Raw genomic sequence first — 25,219 nt, 5'->3', positions numbered from 1 at the left:
TAATGTCTTTATAGTCCAGGAACAATTTGTGTGCCTTTTAAAAATTTCAGTTTAAACTTTTTTTTTTAAATGTGGGTATTTGAAGAAGTTCCGTTTGGATTTTTTTGGATAAATTTACTTACTGGTGTTTTTTTTTTAATCGCACCATCATCAAAGAGGAAGACCTCACTTGGAGTTTAATGGACAGACAATGTTTCCAAATTAAGTGAACATTTTGCATCACTGATCTTCTATTGTTAAGATAAATTAATCATGGAGAAAGGGTGCAGAAAGCTTTCAATAAATATATGTTCAGCCGCTAGTTTCCCCGAGGGAACTCTTACTTCTGAAATCAAATGCAGCAACCTCTGGGCTCTAATTGATTTCTTTCTCCATCCCTACAGAAATTGACGTGGAAATCCAGACAGGCCGATGTAGACACATGCAGAATGAAGGGAAAGCATAAGGTAGACTATTTTCATTTCTCCTGCAGCTGCCACTTTGGCTTAGTCTTTTGATTGTTATCTCATGCCGTTGCTTGTGATGTGGAATGGATCATGCGATTCTGTTCCTTTCCCATAATTGCTTTTCCATCAACTTATTGAAGACTTTAATTTGCAAAAATTGTTTGCTTTTAATGTAATGAGACATTTCGATGGCAGCATCAGCCTCATCAAATGCTTAGAAGCGTATGAGGGATTATAGATTCAATGCGAGGTACCAAAGTTGCCTAGGGTTCTTTGAACTAGTTAAACACTGCTGCCCATTGTCCATTGGGAGTTGCCAAAGAGCTCATAAAACGACAATAGGCATTCAGGATTTTGTATCTTTGGTAATGTAACAGCATAAAAATATACATAAACTGTGAGTTTTGGGGTAGATGGAGGACCAAAGGGGATCTCATTACAATAATGCCATCAAGTCTGCGCTACTGTGCTCTGCTCATCCCCCAATACAGTATACTTATAAAGTCCTCAGTTTAAAGCCATATTTTAACTTGGCTTCAAATTCAGGTGAAAATTAAACACCTCCTTTTAACCTTGACATTGAAATATGACAGCCCAAGACTGCTCAGTATCTATCAGGATTTACTTGGAAATAAATCTCTTAACTGTTTTTCAGGATGAGTGTCACAACTTCATTAAAGTTCTTCTGAAGAGAAATGATGAGACTTTGTTTGTTTGTGGGACAAATGCCTTCAATCCTTCCTGCAGGAACTACAAGGTAAATGTTGCTTTTGTGTCGCTGGAACTGTATGGTTCAGAGATATTTCATAATTTACCATGATTGAACTTGCAACAACATGAGGTGTAATTTAACACTCCCCAGTTTCTTCACACTTGTTCAACTTTTTGTACTGCTTCACATGAGCGATCCTGAGCAGGCTTCCAAGTTTCCTGTTTTGTCAGGATTGATTGACACATTAAAAAAAAGACCCCTCCAAGCCAAAATGAGTGTCTGTCGGACCCTGGTCGTAATTGTCCAGAAGAGCAAATATCCAGCTGACCACCTGTCTACATCAAACGTACACATACAGTCCCACACAATTACACATTTGGACCATTTGTTCCCTAAATGAGTTTAAAAAATCTACCACCGAAGCAACCTCCCAGGCAGGCCATCTGAAACTGAAGACTGCTCCAGCTAAAAGATTTGGAAGGGTCCTGGAATGTAATCCCCAGAGTTTTAAGGATTAGACCGAATGGAGTGCATCCTGCTTGACTCTGTCCTTGGCACAAGGGCCATTTTCAAGCATTTTTGTGAGACTAGGCAGATCCAATTAGCACTGATAAAGTTGTTGATAAAAGAAGTCCAGAAGAGATGGAGCTATCCACAGCCTGAGAAGTAATGACTGCATTGATATATGAGCCCACCTTCCATGTTTCCCTCTATCTCTGCCCTTTCATCTCTCTTCTCTCTTTTCCCTCCCTTCCTCCTTTCCCTCTTCCCCCCTTCCCATTTTCCCCTCCTCTCATTTTCTTCCCTTCCCTTCCTCTCCTTTCTTCCATTTCCACTGTCTTCCCCTCCCTCCCCTTCTTCTATCTCCCCGTTCCCCATCCTCTCCTCTCTCTCTCTTCCTTCCCTTCCTTTTCTTCCTTTCCTTCTCCCCCTTTCCCCCATCTCACTCTCTTCTCCATTTCCTCCCTTCCATCCCCCTTCTTTCCCACCCCGCCCCCATTGAACTATTTGGGTCCAGCAGCTGGAAAGCTTTAGCTCAAACAGTGCTTCGATCTAAATGTCTAAATGTAGTCCAACAACTGCCCCTTCTTTTGTTCAGTGCCTGCCTTAAAGGAGGCTTCTGTTTCAGGGGTAGACCTAATGCCTACTAGTCATATGGATGATACCTGATGCGAGGGTGTCCCAGACTGTTCTTCTGGCATCAAGTATCTTTCCTTTTCTTCAACCTTTTACCCGCCCCTCACCCACCCAATCCTCCGTCGCCTCTAACTCTATGCTACCGCAGCCAACAGCTGGAAATTGAACTTCCAGTTTTCCATTTAGTATTCTATCACTCCATCGTTGTTTTAATGCTCATTATGATTAACACTGCTATCACATTCACTCGCTGGTGAGCTATCTTTTCATATTAATATGGATTTCCTTGGCATTGTAATGCAGCAGATATAAATGTCTCTGCTTAGTCCTTGAGCAGATGCGTAGTTCCTCATGATGAATTGGCCACACCGATTCCCTCACCTGTTGCTTTTGTTATCCATGCCTTGCGGGGGCCCAGAGGAATGGGCGGAGACAGGGGCCTTGACTTGCTCTGCCTGTATTTCTTGCATGATGTGTGGCATTTAGGCAATCCAGCCCTAGCACCTCAAACCCGCCTTCAACTTTCCGCAACATATAAAGTGAAAGTGCAAGTGATCCAGCAATTTGGCTTGGACAAGGAGAAGGCACTTTCCCTTTAAATGTTTTTCCGTCCTTGAGCAAGCTCGGCTGATTTCCTTCAGGAGATCTGGACAAAGGCTATGTGACAGGAAAAAAACAAGACAAATCATCCCATTCATTGATTTCAGACCACATAACGTAGGAGTTTGGTTAGGGAAACAGAGAAGCAGCATGGCCTAGTGGAAAGAGCACCAGCCTGGGATTCAGAGGACCTGTGTTCAAATCCCAGCTCTGCCGACTGCGTGCTGTGTGACCTTGGGCAAGTTACTTAACTTCTCTGTGCCTCAGTTTTCTCAACTGTAAAATGGGGATTCAGTCCTACTCCCTCCTACTTACACTGTGGGCCCCATGAGGGACAGGGACTGCGTCCAACCTAATAAACTTGTATCTACCCCAGCATTTAGAACAGTGCATGATACATAGTAAGCATATAACAGATACCATTAAAAAAACTCGATGGGGCAAGATATATTATTTTTTGTGGTTAATGATTCTGAGCCCTGTATTTGATTTGCACAGTGTACACTGTTTAAAGGAAGTTGAATCAGTTAGAAGGATCATAGCCTAAAATAAGACTTAAAAGATGACTAATCTTAAAGGCTGTAGACTATGAACCTGAAATACATACTCAGCACTTTTCTTTGTCGAACACTAAAATCCTCTTGAACTTTTACCTAAGGTTGAACTGGTTATTTGTATAATTACCTGTACCCTATGATGAATCAATTTCCCAGGGACTGCAGTTAAATCTGAGATTTTATGACTACAGAATGGATCAATTCTTATTTCATGGAAAGAGAGTTTCTCTATATCACTCTTGCTTCCCGTTTCGTCTCTGTGTCTTTCCAAACATACAAATCGTTAGACCAGTATTTCAGAAGACTTCCCAGCTCTGCCTAGTAACTACCCCATTTTTGAGAAGTAGCTGAACACAAAAGAAATCACCCCTGTGTGTTGTTTCTCACTTGCAGATTACTGAATGCTCTGCTCTGCTTAAGAGCTTTTCTATCACATCATTGTATGCTGAGCACCATTTTTGACTTTTTGCCAGAACCACAGACCACATCATCTGTCCAAGTTCAACAGGAAGCTTGTGTCCAGATAAAACGTCAGCAGAAGATTTTTCTAAAAATGCTTTGGGGAAAAAGAAGGGCAACAAGGCTAGTTTTGCTTCAAAGGATGTTGAATTTGGGCATCATTCTCTTGAGATGATTAAAAAAAAAATACTGCAGCTTGATATTATTCTGAAGCCCAGTAGTGTACAGTGTTTTTAAAAGGGCCATTTCAAAAGCCCGTCATGTTATTGAGCTTGTTCCCCGGGAACCAGGGAAAGCAAAGCAAAGGAAAAAAAAACCCTAACTGCTCTTCACTGAGACTCATCTTCTCCCCCTCCTGGTTAACAATGCCAGACTTTGAAATTGCCCCCTGCAAAGCTGCTCCTCGATATGTCCCCCACCTTTATTGTACCTCAGTTTCCCTCACAGTAGCAAAGCCTCCCACCCTTAAAAGGTCTGTAGTGACGAGCACTAATCACAGTAACTGTAAAGCTCTTGGCAGATATGGAGGGCTGTCAGCACGTTCAGTGAACATAGCCACACTTCCAGGGAGAGTTCTTTGGGGCTGAAATGTTGTGTGATGTGAGCCCATGGATATGAGGAGAGGAAATTGTGGAAGACAGTTCTTCTAACAAGTCCCTATTTCATTTCCAAAGCTCTGCCTCTTCTATACATACATTCTCTCTCCCTCTCCCTCCCCCTCTCCTTGTCTGTGTGTGTGTGTCTCTCTCACACACACACACACACACACACACACACACACATGTATACCCCATGTGACCTCCTCTCCTTCCATCCCATCACCTCTTTGAGGCTGAGAAAGGGCCCGGGAGCTCAGTTCCCATGGGATTCAGCCCATGAAGGCCCGTGTCCATTGGCTGAACATAGCAGAGCAGTAAGGGAGGGGCGACCTGCAGCTCATTCAGGATGAAGAGGATTTAGGCTCGAGTTACCTATTTAGGAGAATCAGTTCTTCACTTTGCTCTGCCAGTGGAGATGAGATAAATGGGTTCAGGCTCCAAAAATTTTAAAGTGAAAGTTCTAGTTGTTCCTGATGAGATACCATTGTTTCTTTCAGATGGATACCCTGGACCCTCTTGGAGATGAGTTTAGTGGAATGGCCAGATGCCCCTATGATGCCAAGCATGCCAATGTTGCCCTGTTTGCAGGTAAATTATAAGCATAAACTTAATCCAATCTTTTTGCTCCTCCCCCCAATCCCATTTGCCAAATCTGGAGTTTCTGGCTTCCATGAGCTCCCTAAACAGTCAGGTGTTTAATCACCATTTTACAGATAAGGAAACTGAGGCACAGAGAAGTTAAGGGGCCTATTCAAGGTCACACAGCAGAACCAGGATTAGAACTCAGGTTCCCTGACTCCCTGGCTTATGCTGCTTCTCCAATCGTTATTTATTATTGACTGTGTTTCCGTGGTGCACTACACATTCTAGAAAATGGTTGTATGAGATAATGCCATAACCTTTTTTCTGAACAGGTCTTCATGAATAGCTTCTATCCAAAGAACAGTTAGAAATTCACTGGAGGATGTAAGCTCTCATTAACTGCTCAGGAAGCATTAACCTAATATCACTGTTGCAACTTAAAGGTCACAGTCCTAGTAATGCCAAAATTCTTTTCTCTATTTTATAAATAAAGAGTCATTAATGTAAAATAGGATGAGATCATTTTAAATAAATTACTACTTCAGAACAAATACATGCATTAAAACACACATATATATCCTTTCTATAGAACATATAAATAAATCCTCATAAATTTGTACTGAACTCTTCATCATCCCTCCCAAATCCTCTCCTCCACCTAACTTTCCCATCACAGCTGACACCACCACCATCCTCCCAACCTCTGAAGCCCACAACCTCAGCGTTATCCTTGACTCCTCCCTCTCTCTCAACGCCCCCTATTCAGGGTTTCTCAAATCCTGTCAGTCTTTCCCTCCCCAACATTTCCAGGATCCTCCCCTTACTCTCCATTCAAACTGCCATCACACTGACCCAGGCACTTACTATATCCCAGGCTAACTGCCTAAACCTCCTAGCTGATCTCCCTGCCTCCAGTTTCTCAGCTCTCTAGTCCATAATTCACTCTGCTGCTTGGATCGTTTTTCTAAAATGTCACTCTACACATGTAGCTCTCCCCCCTTCGTCTTCTCCCACTGCCCCTCAACTCACATGATATTATTTCTCTCATGCCAAACTACTCACTGTGCCTCGTTCTCATCTCCCATTGCTGATCCCTTGCTCACACCTTCCCTCCTACCTGGAATTTCCTCCCTCTTCACATCTGGCAGACTACTGCTCTCCCCCTCTTCTAAGTCCTTCCCCACGTAGTCACTCGTCTTCCCACCCTATTATCATTACTATGGTATTTGTTATGTGCCTACTATGTGTCAAGCATTGTTCTAAGCGCTGGGGAAGATACAAGTTAAACAAGACACAGTCCCTGTCCCATATGGGACTCACAGTCTCAGGAGGAGGAGACTAGGCTAATTGAATCCCCATTTTTCAGATGAGAGAACTAAGGCACAGAGAAGTTAAGTGATTTGCCCAAGGTCACACAGCAGGTAACTGGCAGAGCTGGGATTGGAACTCAAGTCTCCCAGGCCCATCTTCCTTCCATGAGGCCATGCTGCTCCTCACCATTTCCCTATTTTCTCTTCAGTGTTTCTGCACTATCTAAGCACTTGGGTACTCTCAACCTCCTATATCACTTAAATAGTATCTTACATGCCGTATTACTTAAGCACTAACACCTGGACATATCCACTTTTTCTTCTCCCTCCCATCTATAATGTCTGCCCCTTCTTTGAAGGCAGGGATCATGTCTACAAAGTCTATTTTACTCTCCCAAGTACTTAGTACAATGCTCTGCACACAGAGGTGGTGAGCAAATACTATTTAGAGTCTAATTGGTTTGAGCTCAAAAACATTTTAGAACTGGAAGATCAGTTAATTTCCCAGGGATTGTTGCAAGTCCCCAACCAAGGGGAGAAAGCATCAAAACCATGTCAAAATTTCCTAAGTACCACATAGTAAGCAGTACCGACTTTTTCATTCTGGAGTCAAAACTGACGATTCATCATTACTATCTTTCCTTCCTTTCTAATTAATGATGACAGACCTGCTCCTAAAATCCCTTTGGGAAGGGGCTCTCAGTCCAGCGGTACTGAGTTGAAGGGATGGTTATACTGGGTGTTCACAGACCACCTGACAGCTGGCTGATACCTTCTGAGTGCATTTACAGGCCTTCTTGAATTTTAGAGAGGCCGATTAAGGATATAGGGACATACTACATTACTTTCTTTTAAAACTGCAAGCTTCTCGGCCTTCTGTATGAATGTAGGTTTTTTTGTTTTGTTTTTTCTTCAGGGGGAACTGAGCAAGGGATGGACTTGCTCGAGATTGTGTGCTTACTTTTAAGTGGAGGAGACAGGTCAGGAGGAATCAGAAGCTTTGAAATATAAGGGTGTTCCTGTGTCCCATTTCCGACATAGACAAACCCAAGCGAACAACCCCCCCCCCTTTAAAATTAACCCAGTGGAAACTGCTCAGGGAGGTGGGGGTGACTTTAAGGTCTAGTCTCATCTAGTCTGATCTGATTGTATTATATCTACCCCTGTGCTGAGCACAGTGCTTTTTGGCACAAAGTAAGTGCTTAATGAAACCCATAATTATCATTATTAAGTGACTGCGGGCTACTTATTCGCCTCTGGGTGAACAAGTATCACTTCTGATTTTTAAAAACTGTAAGTGGTTCTTGGTACAAAGACTCGGGTTTGGAGGTGGGACAGTTATCCCTTTAATTCGCAATCCAGCTCTCAGGGTGATTAATCGCAATTCATTGACTGGTGGGTCTACTTGCCAGTCTTTGTGGTGCTTTCTTTAGCGTGGTAACTCCCTTTAATAAGAAGTGAGCAGTGAGCAGTAAAGATGCTGAAAGGACCACATTTTTCATTTTAAAGAGAAAGGTTAGGGAGGGGGCTGCTGAGCAATTCAGGAAGGACCACATTTTTCATTTTAAAGAGAAAGGTAGGAAGGGGGCTGCTGAGCAGATCAGGATACTGATCTCTGATCTCTGGATAAAAACTTTTACATGTAGTTTCAATTTGTGATGAGAAAGTATGCCAGCAGTATAATATACTAATTCATATACAGAGTGTTTTCTCAAAAATTAATCTCTGAAACCACTGGGTATTAGTTGAGAATGAGGAATTCTGTGAATGAGATCATTTAAATAGTTTTCCTGGAGGGACCCAAGACCACTCAGCACATATGCCAAAATGCTTATGCAGGGCAGATTAGAAGCACACGTCAACTCCCCCTCAGAGTCCCCTTTCCTTTGGCACCCAGTTTATTGAGAGTTTGACAGGTCAGTGACTTTAGAGATGGAAGGCAAAGAGTGTTTTGTTTTTTCCTTAAACCAGGAGAAAAAGAGGCTGTCCAGGGTCAGTGAGCTGACATGACTGGAGTGAAGAGGAATATTCATTCACTTGCAGTGTGAAAATAGTCGGGAAAACTTGTCAAAGATTTACAAAGCCCCCCAAACACTTACTCACACCATCTCTCGCTCATCCACTTTACTCACCTTTCAGGTTAAGGGCCCCATTAATTTTGTTTGTATTTACAATTAGCCGGTAATGCCAGTGGCCTCTCTTTTCAGGTTCCAGTTAAGTCTAGTTACCCACTGGTGTGATGGAGGCAGAGTCTAGGGGAACCCACCTTAGACTTTTCAGTTGAGGTTCATCTTTCCAAATGTATGAAGAATAGTATAGTTTAGTAATAGTATAGTATGAAGAATAGAATAGTTTTCAATCGCCCTCTTTCATTCATTCATTCATTCAATAGTATTTATTGAGCGCTTACTATGTGCAGAGCACAAGCGCTTGGAATGAGAGTTGTTCCCTGGAAATTGCTCTGTAATTTAAAAATGAACAATGTTTTATCTTTCATTATCCCAATTTTCAAGGGTAGAATTTGGGGCTCAGAAGTTTTCCAAAGACGGCTAGATTGTCTCACTTGTCTCAACATAATTTGTGTGGCTTTTCTCTGTACCTTCTCCAACTGATCCCTCTCTTGCTCCTCCTCTCCCCAATCCACCGCTCTGAATCCTCACCTGTTTTCATCTTCTCCTAAGATGGAAAGCTGTACTCAGCCACGGTGACCGACTTCCTTGCAATAGATGCAGTCATTTACCGGAGCCTTGGAGACAGCCCAACATTGCGGACGGTCAAACATGACTCAAAATGGTTGAAAGGTGAGTAAACAATGTTAAAAAAAAAAAGGTGAAAAAAGAAAAGAATGTGAAAAAAGAAACTGTGTGTCTAGTGGGAGTCTTAAAATCCTGACAGACTGAATGTAGTTTCATTTTACCAATGCCTCTTGACAGATAGGAAAGACTAAATTGCATCTTTTACCTCAGCTGATTTATTTACCTTGTTTTTCCCCCCTTCCCCTGAGTTCCTGGAGGTTTTAACAAAACTACCAATGCCACTACAATAGAATACATTACATTCATCTTCCCCCACCTTAAACCTTCATTTCAGTGCTATTGTTTGAAAAGAACTGAACAATTCCCTGGTAGGTAGGATGTGGAAAGCCAGGGTGAAGGGAAGGAGAAAAGACTGTTGTTTTAAATAGGAGTTAGAGCTCCATACTGGATATATGCTCTGTTCAGCTACATTAATGTTCTTCAGTAAAAGTGGAATCATGGAAACCCTGCACAAAACTCTCCATTTTGTGCTGGTGCGATTATTCTGAATTGGGTAATTGGTATGCTTGTTAAAATTGTGAGTGCTTCGTATTACAGGGCTGTTATAAATGGGTAATGTTCCGAAAGGTCTTAATGGGTCTAAATAGTTCATTATTAGGCAGGCTTTTGGCTCTAGCTAAGATTATATTTACCCAGAGTGGCATACCTCTGACAGAGTCTCCTGCTTGCCCACAGAGCCATATTTTGTCCAAGCAGTGGATTATGGGGACTACATCTACTTCTTCTTTCGGGAAATAGCAGTGGAGTACAACAGCATGGGAAAGGTAAGCAGAGAAAAGATGTCTCTGGCCAAAGATGTCTTTGTAACCCTCAGAGGAATTCACTTTTAAAGCATTCCTGTTATGAGTGACCTTGAAATGAAAACCATAAATCACAGTGACAGGGGCATAATTTTAAGAAGATCCTGCTGCTCAAGCAAGGGGATTGGTTGAAATGTATTTTGATATACCACATAGTGGTTTTTAACAGTGAATTAGCGAGGCATATTGAAACCTCTTTTGACCCAAAGTTGAAAAAAATTTAAAAAGCATCACTCTACAAAGAATCATGCATTAGCTTAAAATTTGGCTTTCCCAGAAAGTAAGTTGGGGAGGATTTTTTTTTTTTGTCATCCTAAGCATATTGGGAAGGACAATTGGACACCTCCTAAATGGCATTTTTTGATATTTCCACAGTAGCTTTCCAAATAAACAGTTCGAGAAAAAGCTGATCAAGGTCACAAAGGTGAAGGGCATGAATAAAATACAAAGCGTGGTTTGCATAGTTTGAAAAACTAGAGATACGAGTCACCGAGGAGGGCAGTGTGAGTTGCAGGGAGAGTGCATATAAAATGGGCTTTGTTTGGGGAAATAGAAAGCTAAGCAGTCTGTATGGAAATGAGTTTATGTGACTGAGAACTGATCTACTGAAGGATTTATTGCTGTGTATTAAATGCCACAGCCTTATCTTTTATGCCACACTGTTCCAAAGCTGTATTTTTCTCTGTTTGTTATTTGCCTTGGATTATCGAAACATGGGATTAAATTAAGCACCTCGTTGGGCCATTTCTATTTTTAATAAAAGGCAAAAATTCGTGTAAAATCTCTTCACAAAGAAAGCGCATTTCATTTTCCCCATGAGTTGCTGTTGTTATTCTGCATGCAGGTAGTTTTTCCAAGAGTTGCTCAGGTGTGCAAGAATGACATGGGAGGATCACAAAGAGTGCTGGAAAAACAGTGGACTTCTTTTCTCAAAGCTCGCCTCAACTGTTCGGTTCCTGGCGATTCCCATTTTTATTTCAACATACTCCAGGCAGTTACAGATGTCATCCATATCAACGGCCGGGATGTTGTCCTAGCAACTTTTTCCACACCTTATAACAGGTAACTGTGCAATAGCTGCTTAATGTAGCTTGTCTTTGTTCATTTAGCATGTCTCTGGGACCACTGCTTACTATAGGCCTCTTGTTTTAATAGCAAAGATTCTAGGAGAGTAAGTGAATATTTGTTGTGCTTAGTAAGTATTCAGTGTTCACTGATGAATACTTAGCCATCACTTAATAGACTGAATTATGAAAAACTTTTTAGATTTAGTTTTTCATAAAGAGTTTAGAATTAGGTATGAATTGGGTAGACGCAGTATTTTGATTTTCTGACGTGTATCTTTCTTGATAGTTTATGGGAACATCATTTTTCTCTTGAGTATTTATTAACAGTGTATTTTGTAAAGTAGTTTAACAGACTTTTAACACACACACATACACACACACACACAACTGTGTCTATTTGTCATTCAACTGAAGCTTCCCCCAAAATTTGAATAATAGGGTATTTAGAAAGAATTTGCTGCATGCCATAAATTATTTCACTTCTTCTGTGTATTATTACAAGGGACTTTTGTTTGAGAATAGGATCCCTGTCACCACAAACTTTCAACTGCTTCCACTGTTTATTCCTAAAACAGAGGCTAAATGACAAAAATGACATTCTTGTGGGTATGAATTTACAATAGGTTGCTGTGGGAATGGTTAAAGGAACCCAGATAGAGGATATGACATCAAGTGAGAAATCAGCTATGGACGCTGAGGAGCTAAGGGTCTCAGAGCCCTCCATAATTATGGTATTTGTTAACTCCTATGTGCCAAGCACTGGACTAAGTGCTGGGGTAGATATAAGATAATCAGGTTGGACCCAGTCCCTTCTCACATGGGGCTCACAGTCTAAGTGGGAGGGAGTAGGATTTTAATTTCCATTTTACAGATGAGGAAACTGAGGCATAGAGAAGGTAAGTGATTTGCCCGAGGTCCCACAGCAGATGAGTGACAGAGCTGGGATGAGAACCCGGTTCCTCTGATTCCGAGGCCCGTGCTCTCTCCACTGGGACGTACTGCTTCCCCATCAGTCAAATACTAACTGTAACAACTGTTAAGAAAAGGGAAGAAAAGAAAAGAAAGCTGGTGATCATTGAATAATGTATTTATCTGAAACTGTATTTGTGTCAGTGGTTTGTGAAGTACATAGTGGAAGGGAGAAATTAGAATTCTATAGGATATTGCATTCAAGAAGCTCAAATATCCAAAGCAGCATTCTCTTTCCCATTGCATTACTCAGGGCCAGACTCACCTTGTGTTACCAACAGAATTAGGGACAGAATCTGAAGGAAGATTTCTGGATGGGACTGGGAAGTCTGATTATAGAGAAAATACTGGATTATATGCTCCTCAAGGGCAGGGATCATGTCTTTTCCTTTAATTGTACTGTACTTTCTCGACTCCCTAGTAGTGATGTGCACAAAGTAGGCCATCAATAAATACTATTATTGATTGATTAATAGTGGAAGTCAAGGCCAACAACTACATAACAGAAATTCACTACTGATAAAGAGTAGGACATAGTATGAAATTATATATTTATAGGTGCATAATGTTTAAAACGATAAAATAATCTTCACAATCACAATATCTGACATTGCTCAGGTCCTAAGTATTTTAGTTGTTTAATATTTATTAGTGGCCTGAGATGTCCTTGCCGTCAGACAGTAGATGTTCTTGACATGGTGGTCGTCATTATGCATTCGAATCAGAAAACGGGACTTCCAATCTTAAACATGCAAGTATACCTTTTCAGGCCCAAATATAAGTTCCACTTGGGCAAACTGGCACTCAAAGGGTCAAAGGAAAAGGCCATTTTGAAAAGTTTGGTCTGTGGAATGTTAGCCATACAGTTTTCTGAATTCAAAGCTGACTGGGGAATGAATATTCCCCTGCATTATGAAATTAAGATTACATAGAATCCTCTTAATTGCTTGCAAAGTGATTTCCATATCATTTTAACACATGCTGGTTTTCTCAGCTCTCTGATAATATTCCCACATTTAACAGGACCAGTGTCCCATGTCCTGCCTTAGTTAATGTAGATGCATAATAGCCTGCTGCTTAAAAGCCTGATTAAAACCCTTGGCCAGCTGGGGCCTCCTATTTATTTATTAGATCAAATTCATGTCACTAAAGTCAGACACAAACAGAACAGTTAATGTGTAAACAGTAAAACCTGATGAAAAAATAATTTATACATTCCCTCCTTTGATGAAGAAAACTTTCTAAGTCCTTTCAATCGTGCCATGCCCGCGCTTTTTTGTTTGTTGGTGGTTGGTTTTTAAATGGTATTTGTTAAGCACTTACTATGTGCCAGGCACTATACTAAATACTGGGGTACACACAAGATAATAAGGTTGGACACAGTCCATGTCCCATATGGGGCTCACAGTCTCAACCCCCATTTTACAGATACAGCAACTGAGGCACAGAGAAGTCAAGTGACTTGCCCATGATCACACAGCAGACAAGTTGCAGAGCCAGCATTAGACCCCAGGTCCACATTCCCTCCTTTGATGAAGAAAACTTTCTTAAGTCCTTTCAATCGTGCCATGCCCACACTTTTTTGTTTGTTGGTTAGTTGTTTTTTAAATGGTATTTGTTAAGCACTTACTATGTGCCAGGCACTGTACTAAGTACTGGGGTACATACAAGATAATTAGGTTGGACACAGTTCATGTTCCATATGGGACTCACAGTCTCAACCCCCATTTTACAGATACAGCAACTGAGGCACAGAGAAGTCAAGTGACTTGCCCATGATCACACAGCAGACAAGTTGCAGAGCCAGCATTAGACCCCAGGTCCTCCGAGTCCCAGGCCCATGGTCTTTCCACTAGGCCATGCTTCTGCTGAGCTCTAATTCTAGGTCTAGATTATCCTTTTTAGTATAATTTTTTATTTATGGAAAGCTCCCTATTTGCAAAATATCATGGAGCCACTTGATTGGTGGTATCCAACCTTATGCATTCAGTCATTTAGGCAACATTGAAATTTTAGTAACTAGCTGGATAGGTCACGCCTTCTCGTGTACGACCAATGAGAGAAAAGGGTTTTCAAATGGCAGTGGAGGGGGTAAGGGAGACAAAGAATGTTCTTTCTTTGAGCTTACTGTAATTAGTTCTTTCTTTAAGGCCACTTCACAAATAACATTGCCAGGAATTCTGCCTTGGTACCCTGAAACTTTTGCATGGGGCAGTCCTCGTCGCCAAAGCTCAGAGGTTAGGAAGTTCCATACTGAGCAACTTGTGACGGGAAGACTTCTATAGAGCATGTTTTCTCAGACAAAATTTTAGGCATGATTACAGTATGAGTAACATTTTCCGGGAAATGTCCCGTTACAGCATTCCTGGCTCCGCAGTCTGTGCCTATGACATGCTCGACATTGCCAATGTTTTTACCGGGAGATTCAAGGAGCAGAAGTCTCCAGATTCCACGTGGACACCTGTTCCTGATGAGCGCGTGCCCAAGCCCAGGTATGTGCTCCTTGGATGCAGTATCCCTCAGGGGAAGGGCGGGAGGGCCGAGAATGAAGGCTTGCCTGATTCTAAAGCCCAGTCTTGGGGTGAGGTCTTGGACTGGAGTAGGCTGACCTTGGGCCCCAGAGGTCTCCAGAAAATGAAGTTGGTTCCAGATTTTCTAGCTCTCTTGGGGTGGGTTGAAGGGGAGGATCAGGGATGGAGAGGAGGCTGGAGTAGCCCTGCGGGTTTTAGATCAAACCTGAGCCTACCCTCGAGTGGGACTCAAACCTCCCTATCAACCCAAGGTCCCATGTCACCTCGTGTCCTAGAGGCTGGCCTTTCTTGCCACGGTGGGTTTTAGGGCGTGTTTCGTGGATGTGTCCTTTGCCCAGCCATGGCCTTTTCACTTGGGTTTCTTGCGCGTCTCCATCCAGTCTTGAGTCTGAGAATCTTCCAGCTGTGCACCGGAGAGAAAGTGCTGGGTGTTCCTGCTCCCCCATAATCGGTCTCCCATTGTCCTGGCCTAAGAGGGATTCTGAATAATGTCCAAGGGACCAAAATTTCATTTAGAAGTCGGGACAGCTTTGCATCCCCATTGCTAAAGGACAAGGAGATTGCCTCTCAGTAGTGGGATTCTGGTAATTCCTTCATGCCTACGGGGCTGGTGTGTGATTGGCTTTTCACACTTGTCAAAGAAACAAAATGTTCTCTCAGCCTTTAGTAATGGGGACGGTTCCATTGATGCCGGCTGGTGTGCGCACCCTCGGCTCGGTTCTGAATGGCTTTATTTCACACTTATTCTCTCCCCTCCCCCAGCTTGTCCAGCAAATGTTTGAATTTGTTCCCGGAGATAGCATGCAGTGTGTGACAAGCGGAAGCGTAGTCAGGCCTGAAGAGTGAGTGGTGTCCGTCCACTGAAATGTCCGTGTCGATTACGCTGTTTAGATGTGCAGACCCTGCATTTATTCATTTGTTTTGAGCTCTCTCATCTGCTTACTGAGATTTATGTGTGCTGCTGGGAGCAAGCCAAATTGTTCCCAGCATAGGCAGAACTGAGTCCCGGACTCCCACGAAGGAATGAGTAGGCCCAGAGGAAATCTAAGTATACTTCGTTTGGTGGCATTCTGCATTGTTCAGCTTCCCCTACATGGCCTTTGACACTTTCCTGTCTAATGCCAGATGCTTAGAGAGGCAGATCAGTCAGAAGATTTGCTCCGAAGCACTGAATAAGCTTTAACCCCCTGCTTCCCCACCTCCTGTTTTATTTAGGCCAGGTTGCTGTGCTGGCTCTGCAGCTTTGGAAAAGTACGGGACTTCCAATGAGTTTCCCGATGACACTCTCAATTTCATCAAAACCCATCCTCTCATGGATGAAGCGGTGCCTTCTCTCGTCAACAGGCCGTGGTTCCTGAGGACGATGGTCAGGTAGGTGCCAAACAGAGCCCCTTCTCAAATGGGCTCTCTCTCTAGCCAGTAAGCTCATCGTGGGCAGGGAATGTGACTGTTTATTGTTACGTTATACTCTCCCAAACGCTTAGTACAGTGCCCTGCACACAGTAAGCGCTCAATAAATACGAACGAATGAGTGAGGGAATGAATGAATGAATGTCTCCTCCCCTTGCTGTCAGTCTGTATTAATGAAACACAAAATTCCATATACATTTTCTGTTGTTCTGGACCCTGAGACAATTCAGACTGGTGTAGTAGGACAAGATAGATGCTCCCAACTCACCTAAGCAACTTCTCATAGAGGAAAAAAACCCCAAAAGTTAGCACTTTCAGCTATGCTGAGCTTAAGCCAGTTCACTGAAGAGAAAGAGCAGTTTTCTTCCAGGTCAACTCTTAGATCAGGATTGAAGAAAACTGCAGGGGGAATCATCAGATGGTCAGAGAACAGAGAACATGACAGTCCCAAAGCTATGTGGGAATAGGGGAGACTGCAGGGGTGCAGGAATGTGAGTTCTATTCTGGGGTTTTCAGTTCTGCCCTTCTTTAGCTTTTGTTTCAACCTTTTCCTCCATTGCTGCCTTCATTGTTCCGTTCTGGAATGGATGGTGAAACGCCCAGCTTGGTTACATACATTCAGTGTTACTCTTTTTTGTAGGGGGTCTTGGGTTTGGATATTTTGACCCGTGCGTATACACACACAAACGCACACACTCCCCACCCATTGGAACACACCTTCCCCCAGTTTGGAGTCACACCAGTGCTGGGTGTGACAAAATACAGAACCCAACCAGCTTGAAAGCATTATACGTCTGTATATGTTTCTCTTTAAGTTATTACTAGAAAGCTAAGAAATAATCGTTTGAAGTGGAAAGAGTGACACTAATGATAGACTAACTCAGAAGTAAAAATGCAATGCTCTCATTTCAGATACCGCCTGACCAAAATTGCAGTAGATACTGCTGCTGGGCCATATCAGAATCACACTGTGGTTTTCCTGGGATCAGAGAAGGGAATCATCTTGAAGTTCTTGGCCAGGACAGGAAACAGTGGTTTCCTAAATGACAGCCTTTTCCTGGAGGAGATGAACGTTTACAATCCTGAAAAGTGTGTACCACGTTTGTTTGTTTGTTTTACTAGACACTGATGCTTCTTTGTTCCATTGGCTCATTCCATGAGGAGAAAATGGTTACAGAATCACATTTTGTATAGCTATTAGGTGATCTGAAAGATGACTTATAAAAGTCTCTCATGCGTGACTAACATTTCTGCTTCCAAAAGAAAAAAATAAATCCCAGAGTGTACTCAGATTAAGAAATCACCTTGTCTAGAAAAATGACTCCAAAGATTTCCAATTTTGACATCAGCCTGCCTTGTCCAATCAGGTGCAGCTATGATGGGGTGGAAGACAAGAGAATTATGGGCATGCAGCTGGACAAAGTGAGCAGTTCTCTGTTTGTGGCATTCTCTACCTGTGTGATAAAGGTTCCATTAGGCCGGTGTGAACGTCACGGAAAGTGTAAAAAGTAGGTATTTTGGGTCATTCATTCATTCATTCCATCCCCGTCGAAATCTTTGGGATGGTAAGAAATGAATTCCAAGTGGTTCATGGTCATCTCCTTCATGCAGGACCTGTATAGCATCCAGAGATCCATATTGTGGTTGGATGAAGGAAGGAGGCTCTTGCACCCATCTGTCCCCCGGTACCAAGTAAGTAGTCAAAGATTCGGAGCTAACGGTGATTTCTAGCTTTAGGAGTTTTGTAAATTACTCATGTGCTGAGATCCACTTCTGCAAATGGTATCAGGCCTTTTGGCTAGCATCCTATAGAACTGCACAGTGCCCTGTGCAGAGAAAGAAACCCAGTGTTTTCCTAGTACTTCCCAGGGACAAAGGGCACCACAGCAATCCTGGACCATAGTCAAGCCATAAGCAGCTGAGTATCAAAGCAATGGGGTGGCAGTTAGATTTCCGGGGCAGTTGTCTAGCCAAAACAAAAGTAGCACTTCTTATTTACTGAAACCGACCTGGAGCAATTGCAGAACACTCATTAAGCGATGTGTGGGTACAGCAAGCACAGTGTTTACATCCAATAAGCCTGTTCTCCCACAGAGAAGTACAGTTGACCCTGGTTCTCTACAGGTATCCAATCAATTGCAGGCAACTTGCCAATGAAAGAGTTAGATCAGGCAGTTTTCCCATTTAATTTTGGTCTTCCTTGTTAACTTGGCTCTAGACGTTTTAATAATTGTTAAAAGAGCGGCTTTTTGCCTATTGCTAAAAACAGCTGCAGGGGTTTAGGGTCGGGAGGGGCGGTCTCGGCAGAGATAGTAATAGGCATATATGTTAGAAAAGGTGTGTGTGTGTGTATGCGTACAACAGCCACTTACCCAAACAGCAAATGGGTGAGCAACAGCCAACAAGATGCCCAAAAGAAGCACTTTAAAGACCCAAAGAAACAAAACATCAAATGATGGGGCATGGCTATGGACGGTCGGGAGGCATCAAGTCAGCCTCGTATACTGCGATTAGACATGAGTGATTGTGTTAGAACAGAGGCCTTGAGAGGATCCTGACATCAAGAGGGAAAGATGAAAGTGGCAACTGGCATTGAGGGTAGCAAAATGCAGCTATGCAACTATGCAACGAGGGCATGCACACAATATGGAAGGGATTGCTCCCCACACGTCGGCCTTCTCAGCAACACGTAGCATCGATAAAATCTCAGTCAAGAGCATCATCGTTTCAAATCAATTCATCAGTAATATTTAGTAGGCACTTTCACTGTGTGACACCTTGAGCTGAACTCTGGAAAGAATTCATATTGATAGGATTCAGCCATAGCCCCTGGCCCAGAGAGCATCCCAATCTAAAGGGGGTAGGGGTAGGACAGGCATACGGGGGAGAACATCAGACTAACATCAACAGATCAAAAATAGCAACAATAAGAATCGCAGTTCATTACAGTTCATTAGAGGGAATAGGACTTGGGATCAGTACAAGCCGGGCCATTCCAGGTCCAAGCTGAAGGACGGTAATACCTCGCTGAATGAATGAGCTTTCGTGACTAGGAAAAGGTGCACTAAACACTGGGTTCAGTGTGGCTGGGCATGGTGTCTCTTTGCTGAGCTGCTTTGTTCAAGCATCCAGAAGATGTTGCACAAAACTCAGATGGAGCTTTGACCCCAAAGGTTCATCAGGAAATTATCTGCCTATGCTACACATACCAAATATAGGAAGCCTCCCTGTCCAGTGCCAGATGCCTCAAACCTGCCTCCAGAATGTGTCTGTGCGTGCACACGGATGCATGCGCATACCAGGGTTAATGCCCACTTGTCAGTTTACAGGATACCATTCGGCTAAATTGAGGCGACCAGTTTGTACCCAACGCTTAGCTCCGGAGTTATTTGCCCCAGGCAGTCGGTGCCTCCAAATATCAGTTAGCTATTGTACTGGGGAACAGGGACAGCATGAATAACTGAAATTCATAGATAATCCCAAATCTTCATTTAACCAAGTGTCCACACCTTCCTCTTCTTCCTCCCCCTCCTCCTCCTCCATCAAACGTTTCACCAGAGCTGTCAGTCTTTTAACCGTTTCTCACATGGCATTGTTTTGTTCTCTGATGTTTTACTTTAGACTTCTTTGATTGTCCTTGCCCACCCCCGTTGGAAGTACTGACGGGCTAGGAACTGACCAGAAGCCAGGGTGTCAGGGGGAGGAGGGGCAACAGCAAAGGACCTGGGTCAAAAGAAATGATCATTTCCCGAATAATCTAAAGTTGATGATATATATACATCAATCAATGATATTAATTGAGCACTGTGAAAGAGCAGGAGCCTGGGAGTCAGAAGACCTTGAGCAAGTCACTTCAGTTCCCTGTGCCTCAGTTTCCTCATTTTTAAAATGGGGATTCAACGCCTCTTTTCCCTCCTACTTAGTCTGTGAGCCCCATATGGGACAGGGACTGTGTCTGACCTGAAAGAGAACGGGCTTGGGAGTCAGAGGTCATGGGTTTGAATCCTGACTCTGCCACTTGTCAGCTGTGTGACTGTGGGCAAGTCACTTAACCTCTCTGTGCCTCAGTTACCTCATCTGTAAAATGGGGATTAAAACTGTGAGCCCCACGTGGGACAACCTGATCACCCTGTATCTCCCCCAGCGCTTAGAACAGTTCTCTGCACATAGTAAGAGCTTAACAAATAACAACATTATTATTATCTGGTACTTATCCCAGTGATGATGATGGTATTTGTTAAACGCTTACTATGTGCGAAGCACTGTTCTAAGCGCTGCTTAGTATATTGCTTGGCACCTAGTAAGTGTTTAACAAATACCACAATAATTATCATCATCATCATTATTCTCATCATTACTACTTCCACTATTACTGTGTGCTGACCGCTGTACTAAGTGCTTGGGAGAGTACAATCCAGTAGTCAGTAGAAACAAACCTGATTAGTTTGTATCTACCCCAGCACCTAGTACGGTGCCTGGCACATAGTAAGCGCTTCATAATCATGAGGGTATTTATTAAGCGCTTCCTATGTGCGAAGCACTGTTCTAGCAAATATCATTTAAAAAAAGGAGCTTACAGTTTAAAGAGCTAGACAGCCATCCAAATCATTTATAGATGGGGGAATAAATACATCTACCGCTTCTTGGTGAACACCGCGACCAAAGGTTTTCGTTTCAGAGCTTCAGGTAGATCTCAAGTGAGTGAGTTTCCTAGGTTGTGGGTCCTTGTTCTCCTAGAACGCGGATGTGGCTTCTGAGTCGTGGGTCACACCGTTATGTTTCTTCTTTTGTTATTTAGACTAGCGTTCGAGCAGGACATTGAACACGGCAATACAGATGGTCTGGGTGATTGCCAGAGTAAGTAAAGTTTTTACCCTTTGTTTATCTTGAGTCAAGGATTCCTTTCCGTTGCCCAGAAGCACCATTACCTGCATGGGTTCTGTGTGGATGGCGCTGAAAAATGTAATAGCAGTAACCACACTTAAAATTACAGACCAATATATATATACACATATATATATATGTGTGTATATATACATACGCATATATATATGTATATAGATGTGTGTGTTTATTATACATTTTTTTAAGTCAGTGTTGTCAGTTTTGTTGATGTGGTTGCTGGCACCCGTTTTAGTGGCTGTTATGTTGTGGGACAAATTTAGTTCTGAAGAGTATTAATTATAGTAGGCGTTTAAAAGTCTTGTCAGCATTTCTACCACAAACTGTGGTTTTTTTTGTTGTTTATATAATGGGCTTTAGCACTCAAGGCCTCAGCCAGGTAGTTAAAAGAGCAGTTGTTGTTTGTTGTGCAAATATTGAAGTAGCCATTTTTAAGTGAGGAAGTCAAGAAAATAAGAGAAGTCTGTATTGCTTTCATTGCTTTCTCGAAGGTGGGTATGGGTCTCCGTCAGCTCACCAATTAGGTAGGCCCCTCCCAGGATGCCGGCGGAATCCAAGCTGCTGTAAAAAGCTTCAGGGAGGAGACTTGGGACCCGCCCAGGCGGGTCCAGCTCCCGGCCCCCAGGGTACCTGTGCAGGGTAGCCCCTCCCTCTCCAGATTTCCTTTCTCCGCTAGAGGAATCACACTGCAATCTGAAGCTCCTCCAGTGACCTTCAGAAGAAGCCCTCTACCACAAGGTAAGCCATACTTTTGACCCAGGACAGGGTAGGGGGACATGATTGCCCTCTCCCCTCCTCACCCTAGCAGACGGGGTGCCCGCGCCATATCAGTCAGCTAACGGGGTGCCTTCCCGCTTCCTCTCCTGCCTAGGCAAGGCAGGTGAGGAAGGTGGGAGAATGGTTTTCCAGTCTGGGATAACACTGACCTCTCCAGACTGTCACCAGAAGACCCCCTCCAGTCTCCCCAAGTCTGCTAGGGTGAGGGTCCCCCCCACCCCCTTCATCGAGTGGCTTGCTGCCCTTTGGGGAGACCCTCTCTGCCAGGATTGCTGGTCTGTCCTGGAAAAACCCCAACATAGCAGAAAGCCCAGCAGCAGGGAAGGAAAGATGTCTCCCGTGCAGGATCAGACCTCCTCCCCGCCCGGGCAGTGCAGGCTGCTTGCTGGTTTACTCACTTCCTTCACCACAGATTCAGATGGCAGGGAAGCCTTTCCACTGTCTAGCTTGGACTCACCCTCCTAGCTAGACTGGTGGCCACCATCTCGAATAGTCACACGTGGGAGACGGGCACCATCCTGTGCTTTTTTCCCTATGGTGGAAGGTGGAGGAAGGATGTGCATGTGACTTGCAAGCAGCCCACTCCTTCACTCTTCCCCCATCCCCCTTCTGACTGGGAGAACCAGAGTTTGCCCTGTAGAGAAACCGAGACAGCTTCTCCCAACTAAAAGTGGGCCAGATCTTGAGCTTGTTAAAAAGCAGAACCCTTTTTTTCCTCCTTGCTGGAAAAATAGGACTGCTGACTGTCTCCCTTTTGCTTCAAGGCAGAATTGGAGAGGGAGCTCTCAGAAGGAAATTTCCCCTCTCTGGGGGACTGAAGGACAGAGCCTGGGGACAGGAACCTTTGAGGGGAGGGTCCCCAAAGGCAAAGCCGCCCCTTCTCTGCCACCACCCCCAAAATATTTAAGGGAGTTTAGAAGGAGAAACCTTTCCTGCCCACCTTCAGGAGCTTCCCCCCTTCCTATCGACTAGAAGTCTGCCTGCCCTGCCTAGGAGCCACCCGTCAGCTTCTCACTACTCTGGCGGCTTCCCTTCTCCTGCTTGTAGGTGCCATGGCTTGGACCACTAAGCCCGCAGCCCGAAAGCGCCTATCAAGTGGATCAAGGCTTTCCAAGGGACCAGACGGAGCGGTACAAACGCTGCACGGATCGCACCGCTCTGCTGGAGCCGGATGCACCCCCGCCTCCCGTGGGAACCCCGGACGAGGTAAGCCGCTCTGCGCCGACCACAGCGCCAGCTGGCCCCACCCCGGTCCCCCCGGGCGCACCCACAACCTCCGCCTCCTCCGAACCGACGGAGGCGTCCATGCCGGCGGACACCTTGGCACGACCCCCGGTCCACCCACGGCGAGACCGACTCGAGGGACCCACCGCCTCGGCGGCTCGGCAGCGGGCCCCGCCATCCCGCCTCCACCGGCCCCGGCCCGCTCGGCTGCTTCGCGCGAGACGGGACCCGGAAACCTCCTCGGCTTCGGATCCCTCATGCAGCAAGAGAGTCCGGGCACAGACTCCGTCCGCCGGAGATCCGACCACCGGAGACTCATCCCTCTCCGCCTCCCTGGCCAGCGGTGAACCGAAGGGGCACGAGAACACCTACCCGCCAGCCTCTCGGGCAGATGAGAAACCAACTCCCAATGTCTATTTCTATGGAGAAGTCTTAAGAAGGTGGAGGAAGTGGGTGGCCTCAAAAGGCTGTCCGTATGCTCTGGGCCCCTGGGCAGGAGTGAGACCCATCTCTCCACCCCAGGAATTCCAAGCTGGTGGCCTCACCCCAAGATAATGGCATCATTCGCCCCAAGATGAAGGATCCCACATGGAAACTTTCTGGAGGCCCTCTAATTCCCTTTCTTACACCCAGGAGGAGGATACAGAGGGATCCAGCAAAATTCTTGAAGACCCCCCCCAGAAGCTGATTGTGTTGTCGGAGGTGCAGTGGAGGACGAGGGAAAACCCCACTCGGTGTCTCCAAATGCAGCACCGGACCCCACGTCCAAAGCGCTAGAGCAGTCCTCTGTCCGGGTCTACCATGCTGTGTGCAGAGCGGCCAGAGTAGTGAGCTGCCTCGTCTAAATCACTCAATCACGTGAAGGCTGTGGGCCAAAACAAAGAGCAAACTACCCAAGGACTCACTCCCACACAAGATGCTTGAGGAACCTCAGCTGCTGTCCAAACGTCCTGTCGGGGAGAAGACTTAGGACCTGCCCAAATGGATACAGGCTCCGCTTCCATGGATACATGCGCAAGAAAGTCTTCCCTTCACAGATTTCCACAAGGAGCAGGACGTCGTCTAACGCACTGGAAAAATACACTTAGGCAGTTATCATATACCTATACACATGTACATATGCGTGTGTACATGTGTGAATGGGGAGAAACAGGCCTCAACTGGATGCAGAAAGAGGCCTCCACTGGGTGGAGAAACAGGCCTCGAATGACTACGCGTCAAGATCAGGCTTCGTCCGGATGCAATATATGCATATGCACAGAAAGCGACCTCATCAGAGGGAAAGGCAGGTGGGATGTGATGAGCTGACGAGACCACATCTCTTCAGAGAACAAAGGTTGCAAGTAAGTAACCTCTGTTTCTCTTAAAGGTGGACAGAGGTCTTGTCAGCTCATCAGCTGGGCAGACTATGTGGCTATTAGATGTTACCTGGAAGGAGGAGATTGAGGCCGTCATTGAAACAGGTTCTAGAGGACTGAGTGGTTGAAGAGAGGTTTCTCGGTGGAGTGCTGGGTCCAGGCAGTAGTGTTTGGCAGAGGTTAGTGGTGTAGACCAGGTTACTGTCTCGCATCTGTCACTTGGGTTCGTTTTGTAGATTGCCTTGTCAGTCAGTTTGGATGCTGGTTTTATTGAAGCAGAATCTAATGCAGTCTGTGAGGCACTTGGAAAGGGTTTATTGGCAAACTGGCTGGCCTGTGAGTTGAGGGCCAAATAGCTGCTTTTGTTGCCCATTTGGGCTTTGTTTTGCCCACACCGGTACTTTTTGGGCACCTAGGGGGTGCAACACTGCCTCCCTGTTGCCACTCTGCGGTTCAGGAGAGTAGACTGGGAAGACGATTTGTTGGTTTCTGTGGAATTCGAGTCTCCCTGAAGACAATGTATGCCTTAAAAGGTTAGCCCTGTTTTCTCGAATTCGTGTGTTCTACACATTTTGTACTAACCATTTTTAAGGGAGAAAATTAAGAAAGTAAGTCTATGCTTTCATGTGTTGGGTTATTTCTGTTCACTCTGCTGATGTTTTCTTAATGGAATGTTATAAGCCAAACCATCTTTTGGCATTTGAAAATCAGGTAGAGAAGGGTAAATACTGTAGAAAAGGATGACCGAATTTTCTTAATGTTTGAAAATCACCAACTGCCTATTACTTTGTTTGAATGGATTAACTGTACATTTATGCTAACTTTCAGGGAACACCTAAACTAAACTTCTGTAGTTTGTCAGAGTTTTCTAAGAGTCACCTTTCTGTGCCATATCTTCACAAACAGGATCCATGTCAAAGTTCTGTTCAGTGGGACTTGAGGAGAAGTTGAACTGTTCAGGAA

The 25,219-nt window shown here is 44.4% G+C and overlaps 1 protein-coding gene across 11 annotated transcripts in view; it reads left to right on the top strand.

Annotated features, from left to right (window-relative positions):
- Nucleotides 1–25,219, top strand: part of SEMA6A (semaphorin 6A) — a 127,112-nt gene that overhangs the window by 71,426 nt on the left and 30,467 nt on the right. For 6 of the 11 annotated variants that reach the window (XM_029054786.2, XM_029054795.2, XM_029054789.2 and 3 more), the window contains exons 5-18: nt 384–446; nt 1,102–1,203; nt 5,008–5,098; nt 9,084–9,203; nt 9,894–9,982; nt 10,863–11,080; nt 14,415–14,546; nt 15,801–15,956; nt 16,908–17,084; nt 17,363–17,503; nt 17,607–17,687; nt 20,794–20,852; nt 21,576–21,635; nt 22,722–22,880. In XM_029054786.2, coding sequence (XP_028910619.1) covers nt 384–446; nt 1,102–1,203; nt 5,008–5,098; nt 9,084–9,203; nt 9,894–9,982; nt 10,863–11,080; nt 14,415–14,546; nt 15,801–15,956; nt 16,908–17,084; nt 17,363–17,503; nt 17,607–17,687; nt 20,794–20,852; nt 21,576–21,635; nt 22,722–22,880 — 1,648 coding nt within the window. The other 5 variants (XM_029054796.2, XM_029054797.2, XM_007655583.4 and 2 more) reach the window with 4 other exon arrangements.

Source organism: Ornithorhynchus anatinus, chromosome X5 (assembly GCF_004115215.2).
Source record: "Ornithorhynchus anatinus isolate Pmale09 chromosome X5, mOrnAna1.pri.v4, whole genome shotgun sequence".
Classification (NCBI taxonomy): Eukaryota; Metazoa; Chordata; class Mammalia; order Monotremata; family Ornithorhynchidae; genus Ornithorhynchus; species Ornithorhynchus anatinus.
Note: the sequence above shows the minus strand (reverse complement) of the source record. Positions and strands in the feature narration are given on the sequence as shown.